Source organism: Hippopotamus amphibius, chromosome 2 (assembly GCF_030028045.1).
Source record: "Hippopotamus amphibius kiboko isolate mHipAmp2 chromosome 2, mHipAmp2.hap2, whole genome shotgun sequence".
Lineage (NCBI taxonomy): Eukaryota > Metazoa > Chordata > Mammalia > Artiodactyla > Hippopotamidae > Hippopotamus > Hippopotamus amphibius.
This window is the reverse complement of record NC_080187.1, coordinates 12,918,642-12,939,029: the sequence shown is the minus strand read 5'-3', so window position 1 is coordinate 12,939,029 and position 20,388 is coordinate 12,918,642. Positions and strand designations below refer to the sequence as shown.

Genomic DNA, 20,388 nt, shown 5'->3' with positions numbered 1-20,388 from the left:
AATGAAAACAAAATATAGCGATCACTAGCAGATTGCTTTAAATTTTATGGTTAGCAAAGAACTCACTATGAAGGAATAGATAAGAAGGAGCCGGCCAAGTGAAGAACTGGAGTGGGGAGAGTGTGTGCAGGAAGTGTAAACGTGGCATGAGCACGTGTATTTGGAGGAGCAGAAGGAAGGTGAGTGTGGCTCAAAGAAGGTAGACAAAGGGGAGGGTAGGACAGGTGGGGAGGCGTAGGCAGGGGCAGTGTGCTGTGGAAGTAAATTTCTAGTAGTACTGTCCGAGACCTGTGGGTGCAGGTGGATGTGTAAGCAGCAGACAATCATTACCTGATTGATGGTGTGGAAAGATCACTCTGCTACTGTGGAGAGAAGGACTGTCGGGGCCAGAATGCCTATATAATGTAAGGCGGCCAATAAGAGAGAACACATATGGGACCCAGGGTAGAGAGCCAGAGTGAAGAGGATGGATTTGGGTGATGACTTAGAGTTTAGTGACTTGCCCAAGAAACCATAAATGGTAGATCAGGGCTCTAGAGTAGAAGGCTTTTCACTCCTCCAGTTGCCCTCTTAGAGGTACAAATAGTAAAATTCTCTCAAGTAAACAAGAAAGAATGAAGGTGATTTCTCTCATGAAGGGAGTCCATTTAAAAATTATATCACTTAAAATATCTGAGAAATGATCTCTAGAGTATTTCTCAAATGACAGAATCCCTGGAATGTCTGGGAAACATCGATGGGAAGAGGAATGCCTGTGATATGGATAACTCTGAATTATTCCCAGAAGGGGGAGAATGAAAAAACAAAGGCTTCAGAGACCATTTGCAGGATTGTAGATATAAAAATCATTTATGAGGTGTTTCCTATGTGCCAATGACTTCTATCTTTTAATTCATACAACCTATATGCCATGTATCATTACATTTTCATATCAGGAAAGCTCAGAAAGGCTAACTGACCAGCTTAAAATCACACAGCTAATAATAATAAAACATCAAAAAGAAAAAAATCACACAGCTAAGAAGGGAATAAGTCAACACTCAAACCAGACCTGGAAGTTAGTCCATCATACAATGCTACCTCCTAAGGCAGGCCTTTATTTTCTCATAGGTACTATAGATATTTGTCACCTACTTTGGGAATGTAACCATGTGGAGTAGATCCATCCTTTAGAATGCTTCCACATTGGGTCTAGGGAGCCATGTGTGTAATTTTTCATCTATTTAAATATTTACTGAATGCCTGCCTTACACCAGGAAGGCCTCTGGGCACAAGATATTTAAAGTTAATCAAAACAGGCACAATCTCTGCACTTACAGGCTGACTGGAGAGACTGACAACAAACATATAAGCAAGTAAGTACATAGTCAGAAACTCTGGTTAGTATGAAAAGGAGAGATATAGTGGTAACACTGAGAATGTATAATTGGAGAATCTAATTTAGATAAGAGTTCAGGGAAAACTTCTTTGAGAAAGTTAGATACAATGTGGCACCTGAAGTAGCAACTAGCTACATCAGGAGTAGAAGAAAGAAGAGTAAGGGTGAGAACTTTCCAGCATATGTGAAGGTCTGGAGGACGGAAGGGGCCTGGTCGGTAGAGGAAGACCAGTGTGGCTGGAGGACAGTAAGCAAACGGTGAGCTGCACGAAATATGACCCAGGCTCTCTGGCCACAGGTGACTGAACCGTGGGTCGGATGAGTCAAACTGAGTCAGATGAGTTGTCTTTTCAAAACTAAGTTAGTGATATGGAGAGCTGAGCCATTAGTTTTGGACTCTGAAGAGGTAAGTTCCTGTAGAGTGAGAATAAGAGGTAGCATCCTGGCCGGGAGCCATGCAGAAATCTTTGTTACAGAGGAACAGAAACAGAGATATATCTGCAGAGAGATGCTTGGGACAAACTTGGAGAAAAGAGCGGTCAAGAGGTGCAGCATTCCAGAGAGACACAGAGTAGCTGCTTTCTGATGTTCCAGTTTAATGTCATTCTCTTGAGTCTTTCTTGTCCCCTCCCCACCCACTACCCACCAAGAGGCAGAATGACTTAGTGCTCAAGAGTGTAGACTATGGGGTAAAACAGACCTGAGCATCAACCCTGTCTCTGTCATCTGTGAGCTGTGGGTAAATTACAAAATATCTCAAAGATCACAGCAACAACAATAGCAAGAATAACAAGTATTGACTTATCCTGCCAGACATTGTGCTAAAAGTATTTTATTTTTCTCACTGTATTTTCACTATCTTATTAGATTAACTCTCTGTTTTTCAGATAAAGAAACTGAGATGTAAAGAGGTGAAGCTACTTGTCCCTGATGAGGCAGCTGGTAAGCAGTGAAACCCAGACTTGAACTTTGGTCTATCTGATTCAGCACTTACCCAGCTGATCTCAACGAACCTCAGATGTTACTCAGCAGTGGGGTTCTGCACTCTACATGCTTTCTCCTTGGACAATGGCAAAGTCATGTCACAGCCCCATCTGGAGACTCGGCCTCTTCTTGGATGATGGAAATAAAACCCGGTGTTGTAGGCAACTGTGGGGTAGATTTCTGCAGTCACGATAAGTGGATGGAACTGGGAGGGCCTGAGGGGACTCGTGCTGGGAATATTTTCCAGGTTTGGAGGCCCCAGAGATCTCATTAGTGGGAACAGAGGCTAATTGTCTCTGAATCCCGAAAGGTAAGAGGGGCACAGCTGTTTCCCAGTGGGATTCCTGTTCTACTTGCAGACTCTCAGAGAGTGTTCCTCTCATCCATCCCCTCGGGAGGCACTGCTCTGGGCTTGCTACTATTGCCCTATTGTTTTACATCTGTGACTCAGAGGGAAGAACTTGGGTGAAAGGTCCAGGCATCATCTAGTTCCTCATTTGGACTTGACATGGTCTTAGCCCACGTATCTTGACCAATATTCTAAGCCTTCTGTGTGGTATTCTCCTCATCAAGTGCAATTAGGATGGCTTTTGAGGAACAGAACTTCTTCAATTTAATGTAGATCACTTCATCAGTTTTGTCGGATTTATTTTGTTCGCCAAATTTGTTTATTTTGTTTGCGAGACTTGTCAATGTTTAGTGTATATTTGATTTACTTATTCTCATTCTGTTTAGAATTCCATCACATAAATATACCACAATTTTTAATCCATTATGATGTACGAGGGTGAGTCAAGAATTGTCCGCACTCTGGCTGTAGAATTTATTTTAATTAAGTTTTAGAAAAGACAAATACATCATTTTGGGACATAATTTCCTTGCTTTTCAATACACTTTGTGCATCTGTCAACAAGCTTTGTATTCCCTCATTAAAAAATGTTTTTGGGGAAGGGGAAGCTGTGACAAAGTGAGAGAATAGCACTGACATATATACGAGTTTTACTGCCGGCAATGTATGAGAGTTCTAATTTCTAACATTCTCGCTACCACTAGGTACTGCCAGTCATCTGAATTTCAGCCATTCTAATGGGTCTGTTGTACTATCTCATTGTGGTTTTGATTTCCATTTATCTAATGACTAATGATGTTGAGTGTCTTTATATGTGCTGATTGCTATGTATCTTGGTGAAATATTTGTTCAAATCTTTTGCACATACTTTTTCAAGTAATTGGGTTGCTTGTCTTCTGTATATATTCTGGATTCAAGTCTGTATCAGAAATATGTTTTGCAAATATTTTCTGCCAATCTGAAGCTTGTCTTTCTATATTATTAAGAGTTTCTTTTGAAGAGCAGATGCATTTTATTTTTATTAAGCCCAAATTATATTTTTTTCCTTTATAGTTCATGACTTTTGTGCCCGATTTAAGAAAATGTCACCTACCCCATGTTTACCAAGATTTTGTTCAAGGTTTTCTTCAAAATAGTTTTATACTTATAGTTCCTGCACTTTTGACCCATATCAGGTTATGTTTTGCATGTGGTGCAGCACAGTCTATGTTCATTTAAGACATATTTTTATTGAATCATCCTGACACCATTTATTGAAACAATATCCTTGCCACATTAAATTGCCTTGGTGCATTTGTAAAATGTTAAGTGACCTTATATGTATTGATCTGTCTCAAAATTATTCACTCTTCCATTGATCTATATTCCTATACTCATGCAATTATTGTTATTTTCATTGCTATGGATTTAAGAAAAGTTTTGACATTAGGTAAAGTCTTTAAGTTGTTTTGGCTATTTTGTTTCTCTCTCACTTCTATATAAAATTAAGTACACTGCTGATATTTTGACTTTGGTTGCATTGATCTATAGATCAACTGGGGGGAGAACTGGCTCTGTAATAATACTGTCATCTAATTTATGTGCAAGGTATATCTCTGTTTTTCTCCATCCTCTTTAATTTCACCTGTGAATGTTTTGTGGGTTTTTTTTTTTTTTAATGTACTGGTATTGCAAGTGTTTTGGTAAATTTCTCCATGTGTATTTTTTTACCTTTTATACTGTTATCAATAGTATATTAAAATTTTCAATTCTCAGTGCTCACTGCTACGATATAGAAGTACCATTGATTTTTGGATTTTGTTTATTAACTTTGTATCCTGCTGCAATTGCTAAATTCACTTAGTTCAAATAGACTTTGGGGGAGATTTTCTTGCTTCTTTTTCCTCTTTTTCTGCTTTCTTTTAGATTAATTTAGTTCGTATTACTTATTTTATCTGTTATTGGCTTGTTAGGTACTTGTTTGTTTCTTTTTTTTGAGCCTCAGGTTTTTAGCCTCGTCTATTCATCTTGTCTTTGTGTGTATGTCTGTCCTATCAAAAATGCAATAAGTCCAACAACTTTATATGTAAATATAAGGCTAAATAGTATGTAACCAGCATCTGGAGTGAATTTAAGGCTGTGGTGATGTCCCCAACTCTAGTCTGTTCAAGGTGTAAAGATGGAAATCAAAAATTTTTGAAGAATTTTAATATTTGATACATGCATGGAATATTACTATAGCAACTTTCTTTTATTATTCATTTATATGATTCCATAAGCTCGGACATAGGCGCTCCCTTAGGTGAATGAAGACAATCTGGCTCTGTTGCCTCTCTTTCCATGGGGTTCAGCCTGGGCTTCCATTCTTCATGTGTTTTCCTGGGCATTTTCGAAGTTAGATTCTTCTCTTTTCAAAGGAGCGAACCTCAGGCACTGGGGAATCAAGACAATGGAGCCCATTAAATCATGCTTTGGAGATATTACAGTAACCTTGATCAGACAACTAACTAAAGAGGTTTCAAGGCATAGTGTAATCTTTAATAAAGTCTTACAGTGAATCTTTGTGTTAATTCAATAAGAGATCAACTAAAACTTAAAAATTTTAAGTAGATTGATGTATTGATGTGTACATTCTATGTATTGATATGCATAAAAGCAGAAATGCAAATATTATAATATAGTAATAATAAATTATTATAGAAAAGGAAAGCTATAAAATGCCATATAAAATAAATCCCACTTATGTAAACATAAAATCCTATGAGTAAGAACCATGTTAGAAGGATTAAAAATGAATAATGGAAGGGTGAAGTACTTTGAGTTTATCCTTTGTTTTCATGTCTATGTTATTTGGATTTTCATCATGAAGCAGAATTAATTTTAAAAGCAGCAAATCAAAAAAGAATGTCAACTGTGGAGAAAAATACCTTTTCACAATCCAAACTTTGTCTTAACTAGGGGAAACATTAATCTGGTAGGAAGGGTCTGTAAGGAGATCTTTCCACATCTCCTTTTGGGCTCACACTCAATGGGGCATCACCCTGGTGTTCTTCCTCAGGACGCTGTTTCCTCAAAGTCTGCCCTTAGAACCATCTGCCTTAGAATTGCCTGACTCCAGACCTCATGAATGTGCATCACTGGAAGTGGAGCTGGGATCTGAATTTTTAACAAGCTCCCCAGGTGATTCTGTGGACATCAAAGTTTAGGGTCCACTGCCTGAGGGCATCTGTCCTGAAGGGAGCAATTAATACATGTTTAATGCATGTCTCTAACCAAGAGCTTTGTGCCCTGTCCCCTTGGGTCCCCTCCCTGGTGGGTGGAGCATAGTCTTCACATCTCCATTTCTGAAGCTGGTGAATTGAGGGGTAAGCTCCAGGCTCATGAGTTTTCTCTCTGATGCTGGTGAGAGATTCAGGACCACAGAATTTGTGGGCTAAATGTGGTCTCCAGGTGTCCTTTAGAAAAGGTGAGAAACCAGTCCATACTCCTGGCAGCTAGATCACTTGAGCATAAAGTTCAGAGCAGAACTGGGTATCCTTCACCAACAGCGTGTGTGTGTGTGTGTGTGTGTGTGTGTGTGTGTGTGTGTGTGTGTAAATAGGTGCTCAACACTTCTCTGTGTTCTTGCTTAAGTCACTCTTATTAATAGTTCCTAAAGATGGGGGAGGAGACATATCTGGCTTCTCTCTTTGACATCGCTTGAAACAACTCTTTTCATTCTGGATTGAGGATATTCATGGAGTCATGAGGGCTTGTTGAATCAAGAGGAGATTGGAGAATGATAAATATAAGTAGTAGTAAAAATACATATAACTGCCAGTGATATTTTTACTCTGTAAAGCAGTAGTATTGCAAGACTGAGCTCTAAGACACTCAGAGTTCAATCAACAGATATGTTTCTTTCTTTCTTCAACATTTATACATAATGGAAACTTTTTAAATTTATTTTTAAAATTAATTAATTAACTTATTTATTGGCTATGTCAGGTCTTCATTGCTGCATGTGGGCTTTCTCTAGTTGCAGTGAGTGCGGGCTAATCTTTGGTGTGGTGTATGGGCTTCTCAGTGCACTGGCTTCTCTTGTTGCCAATCATGGGTTTTAGGCACTCAGGCTTCAGTAGTTGTGCCACTTGGGCTCAGTAGTTGTGGCTCGCGGACTTAGTTGCTCCACAGTATGTGGGATCTTCCCGGACCAGGGATGGAACCCGTGTCCCCTGCATTGACAGGCAGATTCTTAATCACTGTGCCACCAGGGAAGTCCCTTGGTTATTTATTTTTGATCCACTTTCCTTTGAGTATTTGTTGTTGAAACTTCCTCCCTATACTTTACTTATTAATGAATATTGAAGTCATATTACAGAAATTCAATATGTCACAACTTGAAGTTCACCTTATGATTCTTTACAAACATACAGACACAAAATAGAAATTAAGGAGATTTTAACTTAATATCCCTCTAATGTGCCTTTCTTTTCACTGACTAGACACAGCTGCAAATTATGACAGAGGCTACCTCTCCCCTAGATAATGGAAAAATACCACTAAGTCAGCTTCTCTTCTATATCAAACTCTCGTTTGGCTATTCTCTCATTTTATATGATAATACCATACACTTTAAAGGATTCTTGCATGAACAGGGCAGTGCAGTCAGACATTGGCATGTTCACCAGCAGAAAGGACTCTTTTTTTATCTGCTGCTGTAAATCAAAATGTGTTAGTTTCTGCTTCTTTCACTGTCCTTTCATCCCAGCAGACAGGAGAGAAACATGAGGAGGGAGAACCAGAGCAGCATGTCCCACTTCCTCCTCCTGGGGCTCCCCATCCCGCCAGAGCAGCAGGGTGTGTTCTTCGCCCTGTTTCTGGGCATGTACCTGACCACGGTGCTGGGCAACCTGCTCATCCTCCTGCTCATCAGGCTGGATTCTCGCCTCCACACCCCCATGGACTTCTTCCTCAGCCACCTGGCCTTCACTGACGTCTCCTTCTCATCTGTCACCATACCAAAGATGCTGATGAGTGTGCAGACCCAGGACCAATCCATCCCCCATGCAGGGTGTGTAACACAGATGTATTTTTTCATATATTTTACTGTTCTGGACAATTTCCTGCTCACCTCAATGGCCTATGATCGGTATGTGGCCATCTGTCACCCTCTCCACTACCCCACCATCATGAGACAGGGACTGTGTACCTTTCTAGTAACTGTATCTTGGATTCTCTCCTGTGCCAATGCCCTGTGTCACACCCTGCTCCTGACCCAACTGTCCTTTTGTGCTGACAACTCCATCCCCCATTTCTTCTGTGACCTTGGTGCCCTGCTCAAGCTCTCCTGCTCTGACACTTCCCTCAACGAGCTGGCCATTTTCACAGTAGGAGTTGCAGTTATTACTCTCCCACTAATGTGCATCCTGATCTCGTATGGCCGCATTGGGGCCACCATCCTGAAGGTTCCATCCACCAAGGGGATCTGCAAAGCCTTGTCCACATGTGGCTCCCACCTCTCTGTGGTATGTCTGTATTATGGAACAATTATTGGGCTGTATTTTTTCCCCTCATCCAGCACCTCAAGTGACCAGAATGTAATTGCCTCTGTGATGTACACAGTGGTCACACCACTGCTGAACCCTTTTATTTATAGCCTAAGGAACAGGGACATGAAGGGGGCCTTGGAGAAGCTCTTCCACAGGGCAAAAGTCTTGTCTCAATGACATATGCTCATCTTTATAACAGTCACAGCTGTTCACAAAACCCCAGATCCTACATCCCTAATCTTGAGCCCAGCATGGAATAAACACTCAGTAAATATTTGGTAACTTGCATTCCATTACAGTTACTCTCTTATTTCCTTATAATTCATTAGTATAAACTGTGAATTCTGAGTTGATATGCTTGATTATTGATCTTGTCTATTAGATTGAGAAGTTACATAGCTGGTCATACTTATGTCTCTCATCTTATTTCCTGAGAATTTGTTAGTTCTTCTTTAAATATCTTTTTTGAGGTAAAATTGGCATATAAACATTGTGTATGTTTTAAGTGTACAACTTGAAGCTTTGATATGTATACATTGTGAAATAACCACTAAAGCCATGTTAATGTATTCATCAGCTCAGTTGCTATTTTACTTTATTTGTATGGGTGTTGAGAAGATGTAATTTAATGTCCACACTTATAAATATCAAGCATACACTACATTATGTTTAACTCTAGTCATGCCTTGCATTCGACCTCCCAAGAACTTATTTGTCTTGTATAACTAGACCTTTGTACATTGTCCCAAGTGAAATAAGTCAAACTCAAAAAAGACAAATACTGCAAGATGTGGTATCTAAAATAGTCAAATTTTTGGAAGCAGAGAATAGAATGGTTATTACTAGGGGCAGGGCAGAAGGAAATGGGGTGTCTTATGAACTGTTGGAATATATTGGCTAACAAAGCTCCCTTGGCATAGAAAGCAGGTGGAACTGGGAATTTGTAAAATATCTCCTTTCCTTTCCTTTCCTTTCCTCTCCTCTCCTCTCCTCTCCTCTCCTCTCATTTCCTTTCCTTTCCTCATTTCCCATCAGTGTTCTTTTCATAGTTTTTGTTGGTGGTGGTGATGATGGTGGGTCAGGAGAAGAAACTCTACAGTACCTTTATTGCTCCAAGAAACAATCCACAGATATGAGTTCATCTCCTCCACTTTAGGACCTAAAGCTTCTTCTTGATTTTGGAACCACTGATCACTCTAAGAAACTACAGTGCATTTCAACCAGCAGTTCATTCTCAGACTACAGTATGTCCCCTACATACAAACCTGCAAGTTGTGAACTTTCAGAGATTTGAACATGTGCAATCATGGAAGTTAGTTCACGTGTCTGGCGTACATTGTCACATGCATGCATCCTCTACAAGTGGTTGTGCTTTTGTGTACTTTACTGTACAGTACTGTATAGACTACAGAAGTACAGTATCTTTATTTCAAGCCCAGGATTTTGGGAGGCAAGCGTTAAAGCAGTGGTGATGTGAAAAAAGCAGCAGCTCACAGAAAGGGTAAAAAGAGACAAGAGGAAGAAGTAACTGAAGAACCGGTGCCATCGACATCAGGCATGAGTGAAACTGCAGCTCACTCTCCATCTCCCTCTTCTATTGTTGACAATCCTTCAGCTCTACCATCTCCCACCTCCTCTCCCTCCTCCAATCAATAAGTCTTCTTTCCTGTTCACTCAATCCTGCCCCTGTATGCCAGCTGTTGTACTGTACTACTTTGCTTTTCAAGGTGCTGTAGTGTAAGATTAAAAATGTTTGCTTTATTTTTTGTTTGTTATGTACTATTTGTGTGAAAAGTATTATACACCTATTACAGTACAGTACAATATAGCGATTGTGTTAGTTGGGTACCTAGGCAAACTTTGTTGGACTTACGAACAAATTGGATGTGTGAACGAGCTCTCGGAACGGAACCGTTCGTATGCAGGGAACTTACTGTAATTGTCTATGGAGTTTTCTGACTCCATGTGTGAGTTTCAAGAAGACACCTGCTCAGTCCAGATTGGCAATAAGAAAGACAAGGAAAGCATCTGTGGTCTGGAGTCTTCTGTTGCCCCCACTGAATTTGGCACCTGTCTCATTCAATGTTTTCATTATCTGTATTCCCGAAAATTACTTCTACTCAGTTTAGTGATCCAAGGTTTGCGTTATGAGCCAAGTAATCTATTTTCTTTTGCATCCAATGAAGGACCACATAGTTGTTTTTTTTCAGGCTGTACTTAGTTAAGGATGAACATGATCAAAACGGCTTCTGAGGCTCAGTACCATGTAGCTGTAAGAGAAGATTAAGACAGATCTCAGTGGCATACTGTTACTGGCCAAGTGTGTGACCTCAGACAATTCACTTAACCCCTTAATATCAATTTCTTCTCTTGTGTAAATTAAAACATTATAAAACATCATATATATATATAGTGAAAGAAATAAGGGGAAATTTATTAGAAGTTTACAGAGACATCTCACAGGATCAAGAGTTGAACAATTATGAACAGAAATGGCCCTGGGGTCCATTGCTAACACATGAACTTAATATTAGCAATTCCCAGTCTCCTTGATTTTCTATCCCTACTTTCAAATTCCTGGGAGAGAGAATTTGACAACTGAGATCTAACCGTGGCTCAGTCAGCTCTGGATAGAGATGCAGGGTTGCAATATGCAGATGAGACCAGTTTTGGTTTGCCCACATCTATTGCACTATTCCCAGTGTTCACAAACTAGGCCGCAGCCCAAATGGCTATACCCTAAAATATCAATCCCGTCCTGGTTTTCTGACTTTTGGTGATAGATCTGCTTGGATGAACCATAGTAGTGACTGAAATCCTCATCTTCTCCCTAAAGTCCACTGTCCAGGGGGATTTACTCTCACCAAGTGCCTGGTCCTCCAGCCTGGCTGTTGTCACCAATTCCTCTGAATCCTTGCCCACACTACACATCCAGTTACAGTCACACAAACTCAAGTCTGTGTGTGAGACATGAAAGAGCCCAATAAATAAGAAAACATAAAGCTCAGGGTATAATTACAAATAATTCACAAGTGTTTTCAACTGGAATTGGGCTTTGGTCACAGTAAGTAGAACACTTTAAAATATGAATTGCCTAGTGATTCATATATTTATCCATTTAAAAGATTTTCTGAGCGCTGCTTCTGTGCTGGTAATTAGACAAGTCCCAGATCTTGAATCCTCTGGTCTAACGAGGATGATCAGGAACCAGTTAAAGAGCCTCACGGAGCTATGTGTAATTTACAACTGTTTTAAGTACTCCAAAAGAGAGCTATGAAGGTCTTTGAGCACAGTTATTGGGAGGCCAGGGGAGTATTTTTTTCTTTTTATTATTATTTTTTTGACTTTGATATTTTATTGTATTTCTTAAGCACTTTATTGGAATATAATTGCTTTAAATGTTGTGCCAGTTTTTGAGGTACAAAGGGAATCAGCTGCATTCATACATATATCCCCATATCCCCTCCGTCCCGCGACTCTCTCCCACCCTCCCTAACCTGGCCCTCTAAGTCACCACCCATCATTGAATTTATCTCCCTATGTTATGCAGGAACTTCCCACTAGCTAGCTATTTAACATTTGGTAGTGTATACATGTCAATGCTACTCTCTCATTTTGTCCCAGCTTCCCCTTTGCCCCTCCTTCACCCCGTGTCCTCAAGTCTGTTTCCTACATCTACATTTTTATGCTTGCCCTGTCACTGAGTTTATCAGTATCATTTTTTTAGATTCCATATATATGAGTTAGCATACGGTATTTGTTTTTCTCTTTCTGGCTTACTTCACTCTGTATGACAGACTCTAGGTCTATCCACCTCATTACATATAGCTCCATTTCATTCCTTTTTATGGCTGAGTAATATTCCATTGTATATATGTGCCACATCTTCTTTATCCATTCATCTGTTGATGGACATTTAGGTTGTTTCCATGTCCTGGCTATTGTAAATAGTGTTGCAATGAACATTACGGTATATGTTTCTTTTTGGATTATGGTTTTCTCAGGGTATACGCCCAGTAGTGGGATTGCTGGGTCACATGGTAGTTCCATTTTTAGTTTTTAAAGAACCTTCAAACTATTTTCCATAGTGGCTGTACCAACTTACATTCCCACCAACAGTGCAGGAGAGTTCCCTTTTCTCCACATCCTCTCCAACATTTATTGTTTCTAGATTTTTTGATGATGGCCATTCTGACTGGTGTGAGGGGATACCTCACTGTGGCTTTGACTTGCATTTCTCTGATGATTAGTGATGTTGAGCATCTTTTCATGTGTTTGTTGGCTATCTGTATGTCTTCTTTGGAGAAATGTCCATTTAAGTCTTCTGCCCATTCGTGGATTGGGTTATTTGCTTTTTTGGTATTAAGCTGCTTGAGCTGCTTGTATATTTTGGAGATTAATCCTTTGTCTGTTGCTTCATTGGCAAATAGTTTTTCCCATTTTGAGGGTTGTCTTCTTGTATTGTTTATGGTTTCTTTTGCTGTGCAAAAGGTTTTAAGTTTCATTAGGTCCCATTTGTTTATGTTTGATTTTATGTCCATTATTCTAGGAGATGGGTCAAAAAGGATCTTGTTTTGGTTCATGTCATAGAGTATTCTGCCTATGTTTTCCTGTAAGAGTTTTATAGGGTCTGTTCTTACATTTAGGTCTTTAATCCATTTTGAGTTTATTTTTGTGTGTATGGTGTTAGGAAGTGTTCTAATTTCATTCTTTTACATGTAGCAGTCCAATTTTCCCAGCACCACTTATTGAAGAGGCTGTCTTTTTTCCATTGTATACTCGTGCCTCCTTTGTCAAAGATAAGTTGCCCATATATGCGTGGGTTTATCTCTGGGCTCTCTATTCTGTTCCATTGATCTATGTTTCTGTTTTTTGTCAGTACCATACTGTCTTGATCACTGTAGCCTTGTAATATAGTTTGAAGTCAGGAAGCCTAATTCCACCAATTCCGTCTTTCCTTCTCAAGATTATTTTCACTATTCAGGGCCTTTTGCATTTCCATACAAATCATAAGATTTCTTGCTCTAGTTCTGTGAAAAATGCCATTGGTAATTTGATAAGAATTGCGTTGAATCTGTAAGTTGCTTTGGGTAGGATAGTCATTTTCATGATGTGGATTCTTCCAATCCAAGAACATGGTATGTCCCACCATCTGTTTGTGTCATCTTTGATTTCTTTCGTCAGTGTCCTATATTTTTCTGCACACAGGTCTTTTGCCTCCTTAGGCAGGTTTATTCCTAGGTATTTAATACTTTTTATTGCAATGGTAAATGGGAGTGTTTACTTAATTTCTCTTTTTGCTCTTTCATTATTAGTGCATAGGAATGCAAGGGATTTCGTTTGGCCACATAGGTGGCACCATCCTGAAGGTTCCATCCACCAAGGGGATCTGCAAAGCTTTGTCCACATGTGGCTCCCACCTCTCTGTGGTATCTTTGTATTATGTAACAATTATTGGGCTGTATATATTTCTCTAATCCAGCACCTCCAATGAGAAAAACATAATTGCCTCTGTGATGTACACAGTGGTCACACCCCTGCTGAACCCTTTCATTTATAGCCTAAGGAACAGGGACATGAAGGGGGCCCTGGAGAAACTCTTCCACAGGGCAAAATTTCTTATTTCAACGACATTGGCTCATCTCTGTAACAGACATATGTATTCACATAAACCTCAGATCATACATCCCTAATCTTGAGCCAGGTATGTAATAAACACTCAGTAAATATTCCATAACTTGAATTGCAATCTGTTATAGTTATTCTCTCTTTTCCTAGGAACTCTTTATATAAATTTTGAGTTCTGAGCTGATGATTACTGCTCTTGTTTCTTAGATTGAGAAATTAACATTGCTAGTAGAACTTATGTCTCTAGTCTTATTGTGGGGATCTATTAGTTCTTTTTAAAATAGCTTTATTGAGGTATAGTTGACATATAAACATTGTATATATTTAAAGTGTACAGTTTGATATTTTGATACATATACATGGTGAAATGATCACCACAATCAAGTTAATTAAAGTGTTCATCGCCACCCCACAGTTACCACTTTACTTTGGTGTGTTTGGTGAGAAGACTTAAGATCCACCTTCATAGCAAATACCAAGTACACAATACTGTGGTTAACTATAGTCATCTTGCTGTACATTAGATCTCAAAAACTCACTGATCTTCCATAACTGAAACTTTATACCTTCTGCTAGATGAAATAAGTCAGACTCAGAAAGACAAATACTGCATGATCCCACTTACATGTGGAATTTAAAGTGGCCAAGTCATAGGTGCAGAGAATAGAATGGTGGTTGCCTGGGGCTGGTGAGAGGAGGAAATGAGGTGATGTTGGGAATTTATTAGTTCTTATGAATTGTTGGAAGATCTTGGCTAACAGGCCTCCCTTGACATAGAACGTTTGCAGCACGGGAATTTGTAAAGTATCTGCTTTCCTTTCCCCACTTCCCATTCAGTTCTCTCCTCCTCTTTCTTTGTTGTTAGTAGGAACAAAGGCAGATCAGGAGAATAAACTGCATGGTTTTATACATAGCTCCAGGGAAGTATGCACTGTTAATGAGTTCAACTGCTTCACTTAACAGAGAAGGACTCGAAGGTTCTTCTTGATTTTAGGAACACTGATCCCTCTTAGAGACAACAATGCCCTTCACTCACCTGTTCACTCTCAGACCAGTTGCCTGTGAAGTTGTCTGACTGCATATGTGTGTTTCAAGAAGACACCTGCTCAGTCCAGACTGGGAAGGAGAAAGACAAAGAAAGCTTCCATCATCTGGAGTATTTGTTCCCCCACTGAATTCTGTGCCTGCGTCTTTCAGTCTCTTCATTTTCTTTCTCTCTGAAAATCATTTCTCCTCAGCTTAGTGACCACAAGTTTGTGTTATGAGCCTAAGTAATCTATTTTCTTTAGCACCCAGGGAGGACTATATAGTTCTCTTCCTTCAGGCTGTGCTTAGTTAAGGGTAAAAAAGATCAAAACTGCCTCTGAGACTCAGCACCACATAGATGTAAGGGAAGAGTATTTGGGAAAGACAGATCTCAGCTGCAAGCTGTACCTGCCACAGTGTGTGGTCTCCAGCTTAATCTCCTCTGAATACCAATTTCTTCATCTGTGTAAATGAAAAAATTATAAAACATCTAATATATTTCTGATTTGGAATAAATGTGTCTGTGCATTTCATATTCCCACCAGCAATGTAGGTTCCAATTTCTCCATGTTCTCACCAATCATTGTTATTGTCTGTCTTTTTATTTTAGTCATCTTAGTGGATGTGGAGTGGTAGCTCATTGGGGTTTTGATTTGCTTTTCCCTAAGGACTAACAGACATTGAGCATCCTTTCATGTATTTATTAGCAGCCGACTCAGAGCATGGCCATTTGCTTGGCCATTGGAAGCTTTACCCTTTTTCTGGCAACTTCTTGCCTATATTTTCCTTGAGTGCTCTTGGTACTTTATGATCTTCAACATTAACTCATATGCCCTGAAAAACTGTGCTAAGTATCTTAGCACTGCTCTTCCTCTACTTGACCATGCCAAAAATTACTGTAGACCAGACATGTCAACTTAGGGAAATAAAAAAGGTATTATTCAATAGTTTTACTGATAAATGTTAGAGAAATAATCAGTTGGCATTCAGATTCCATTCTGATCTTGTCATATGGCACATTCCTGTACTTCAGACTGGAAAGACGAAAGGAATACTTTCCCCAGACTCCTTTACAGATTGGGTCCTGGATGTAAATTGGATTGTATAGAATAGATGCATTTATGTGAAATGTGGAATATGGAAATGAGGTGGAGGGCATCATGATTGGTTTTTGTTTTTTGTTGTTGTTGTTTTGTTTTGTTTCCATGTTCTTTTGTTTTTGCCTTTTCTAATGTCAGATATATTCATGGAGCATTTTTTCTGCATCAGAATTTCAGTGTCCAGTCACTGGGTACACAGATGCTGAGAGGCAGTTGATTTGGGAGTGGCAGCTGGAGAACCCTTTTCAGCATCCAGTCATCAGGTGAGCAGAAGCCAACACATAGCTTTTTTTTTTTTTTTTTCAACACACAGTTTTGAAGTTGATTCCTGATACCTGGGTTGCAGCTGCACTGAGAGACTCTTGAATTCAATAGTCCCAATGGCAAGCTTCTGATTCCCTTTCTTCCCAGTTGCATAAGAGACAGAAGCATTCCATGTAGGTCAGATTATTGTTGTTCTTAAGGTTATTCTTGGAGACTCATCCTAGCGCTTGTGATTCTATAACATTTTCAATGACTTTGTAAGGACCCAATTCCCTGAGTTGACTTCATTTCTGCTTAAAATACCAACAGTGCTTTCTTTTTCCCTACCCAGAATCTTGATTAATACAATAGGAAATGAACTGTAGACTCCATCCTGGAATAATTACAACATGGTGCCCGTTATGCTCATGCTGACAGACAGAAAACTCTTTCAGTCCCAAACGAAATCATCACAACTGATTTCTAATACAGGAGGAAGAAATACTTTTGTTTTTGAAATAATTTCTTTAAGAAGTCCTCCGCCTCTCTCTCTGTGGCGGAGCATATAATAACCTCATTTAGCATCTATTTGTTGACAGCACGGAATTTTCTAGTAATTCTCTCATAGAGAAGGGAAAGATTGATTCTATCTCCAGAGCAAACTCCAGATAAGGAAAGCATAGGCATGGGCTAAAGTAAGTTGATATAAAAAGTCTAAACATATTTAAATATTTAATGATTAAAGTAATATTTTATTACCGAAAATGTGGAAAACACAAGCTGAAAATAGATGTTGAAGGAAGAAAACAATGACCATGCACAATTCTGTCATCTTGGGCAAGCCACTCAATATTTTGGTGTACTTGATTCAAGGTTTTTTTAAAATCCAAGGTTTTATTTTTTAATCCATTGTGAATAATGAATAACGAATTCATAATGGATTCAGTAACAATGAGTGCCCTATTAACTTTATTCTGTGTTCAGAAGACATTATCAAATAACTGAAAAGCCCACACAATTGTCCATCACATCAACATAGCATAGTTTAACCAACCAAGCCCCAGTGCCTAAACTTTGGGTGTTTTCAGTTTCTCTTATGAGTAATATCATTATAAAGAAATTCTTGATAATATTTTCTCTGCTATTTCCTTGATCAAATTTCTGGTAGTAAAAGAGTGGGTCACAGGGTACAAATAATTTCAATGCTTATAAAATGAATGATGAACTTGTTCCCTGGGAGTCTATGCCAGTGTGTGCTCTCCCCACCAGCAGCATTTGAGAGTATCTCCCTCACCTACCTCCGTACAGCATGGATTATTATCATTTAAAATGCAATTATAATATCTAACAGGATTCTAAAATATAAATTTGGGATGATTATTTCCAAAAGTCTTTACATTATGATTGTGTACTATGTAAAGGACTATTTCCATTCTCACAATATTAGTTGTCTTATACACACAAACACACACACACACACACACACACACACACACACACACATTGGGTTGGCCAAAACATTTGTTCGGGTTTTTTCTGTAATCTGTTATGGGAAAACCAGAATGAACTTTTTGGCCTACCCAAGATTTGTATATCCCACAGGATATGATGGGATTCTTAGATATTATGTAAAGTCTCTAAATTTTCATTTATGAAAGAAATCTTTTTCATAATTAAAACATACCAAATACTGATCATAGATTTTCAAGTGTGAAATGAAACACATAACTTCTGGAAAGCAAGTAAGCCCCAGTGACTTTTTTATTTACGGAGACCTTATTAAAAATACATACGTTTTTCCCTTCCAACACATTACCCCTCCCTAAACAATAGCCCCCTTATTTTCTAAGTCCATAAGGGGTGGAGGAGGCTGAGAACGTGAGAAAAGGAGAAATGGATGAGATACAACCATACAATATTCAGCAGTATTCCTGCACCTAAAATTTTCTGGACTCAGGAATCTCCTATCCATTTGAGATTCATTCGGTCAGAAAATTTCACTTTTGAAAGTGCAATTGGTCTTCTGGAAGAATGAACCTTATTCACAAATTTAGTGGGTGTCTTTTAAGGGATTTATCATCTTTAGCTGACAGCTTCAGGAATGAGAGTCTTGATAGGGATCAGTAGGAGAGTCTACTGACACAGGGCAGAGAGCAGACTGAATGGCCAGTAAATATCATGAGGTATCTGGGTGACTGGAGGGCAAGGGTGGGGATAATTAGAGGTAGGAAACTGGTTCAGAAAAAGAGAGATATTAGTGCCAAACACAAAACTTGATTTTTCTGACCTTTGCTTTTGTACTGGAAATTGCAATAGTGGATGCTGAGGTCAGGGCCAAGCAACCCAATTCAATGCCAGGTGGTCTAGCCTGCTCTCCCTAGTTGTCTCCTGATCCCTCTATCCAAGGAGAAGGGACAGAGGATGGCAAAGGGAAATGCACACTGGTGCAATCTTCTTCCTTTAACATCAAGATTTATTGCACAGTACATTAAAATATCACACACCCCCTTTTGGAAAAGCTGGGTCCAGAATGAACTTGATCTTGAAACTTTAGAGAGCTCTGTTTAGATGTTTCTTTCTCACTCTAGGGTGACTTGCTAATCTTTGGAACATTTTTGTGCCAATTTCATTTGGGTTCTTAAAATATCTACAGGTTTTGAAACATGTAGAGATAAAAAGAAAATAATAACCAACTCCCAGGACCTTTCTGACTTTGTAAAGCTAGGGTCTATTGAGGCCACGGGTCATTAGGAACACCTGCAGGGTAGAATGCATTTTCAGACCCAGGAAGACAGGAGTCTTTCGTAGGGTTTTAAAGACTCCTAGGACACCAGCCCCCAAAGTGCTCGTTAGAATCAGCCTCAGTGTCACTGTGCAGCCTATTCTCCAGCCAGCTCTGCCTGGGTCCTGGGGGAATAGAGGGCATCTCTTTCCCAGGGGTTAAGCTCTCAGATGTGGGTCTCGGGAGTGTCCTTCTGCAGCTTCTTGCTGGGCACTTCAGCCTGACCAGCAGGCCTCCTAGGAACTCCTGCCTATGCCCTGCACCATTTAATGCCTGTCTCAGGCCATAGGTAAAACTGGATTAAGGGAGACATTCAGAACCTAAAATATAACATGACAATTTCTGCTGGAGATTCCTGTACACAAAGTAATCCTAATATGAAGCAAATTCCTCAAGTCCTGAACTCTCAGTTAAATGAGACAGCCTATACAGAACACACCAGCCACAATGTCTGATACATAACAGCAGCTAAAAATGTTATACCTGCAGTGTTTTTACTAATACTAGTAGTACTTGTTGAACACTTTTATTAAATGATCTCCAGTAATATAACAAGTTTATGTTAAGGGAATGATTATTACCCCCCATTTTACAGGTGAGAAAACGGAAGCCCAGTGAAGATAAAATCTTGACCAACTAAATGGAGGGGATGGAATTCCAACCTGGGTCTCCATGACTCTAGAGTCCATGCTTTTTTTTTAATTTTTATTTTTATTTATTCGTTTATTTATTAGGGAGAGAGATGAATCTTGTTGTAATTGATTTTTATATGCAGGATGAGGTCAGCCCACATTCAATTACCATCCCCAAATTAGTTGCTTTCAATAACAACTACATTCATTTTGCTTATCTTCAGTTTGGGCAGGGCTTGGTTTGAATAACTCATCTCTGCTCCATGTAATGTCAGCTTGGCAGCTGCGAGGCAGCAGGCTGGAGCATCTGTACAATGCTCACTCACATACCTGTTGATTGATACTGAGTGTTGGCTGGGACCTTAGCTGGGGCTGTTAGCAGGAACACCTATACATCATTTCTCCATGTAGTCTAGGCTTTCTCACAACATGATGGTTGGGTTCCAAGGTCAAGGTTCCAGATATTCAACATCATTAGCCATCAGGGCAATGCAATTAAAACTACAATGTAATATTAATACATTCCTCTTAGAATGGCTAAAGTTAAAAAGACTGGCCATACCAAGTACTGGCAAGAATCAGGGGAACTGGAACTCTCATATAGTGACGGTGGGAATGTAAAGTGGTACAATTGCTTTGGAAAACTGTTTGGAAGTATCTTATAAATTTAAACATACACTTACCATGTAAAATGTATATCCACCCAAAGACTTGTACATAGATGCTTATGACTGCTGTATACATAATAGCCAAAAA

At 39.3% G+C, this 20,388-nt stretch overlaps 1 protein-coding gene across 1 annotated transcript; it reads left to right on the top strand.

Moving 5' to 3' along the window:
- The first annotated feature begins 7,456 nt into the window (after window positions 1-7,456).
- On the top strand, window positions 7,457-8,398 carry LOC130846041 (olfactory receptor 1J4-like). The gene has a single exon (XM_057724002.1). The coding sequence runs from the start codon at window positions 7,457-7,459 to the stop codon at window positions 8,396-8,398; it is 942 nt and encodes a 313-aa protein (XP_057579985.1).
- Window positions 8,399-20,388: the final 11,990 nt, after the last annotated feature.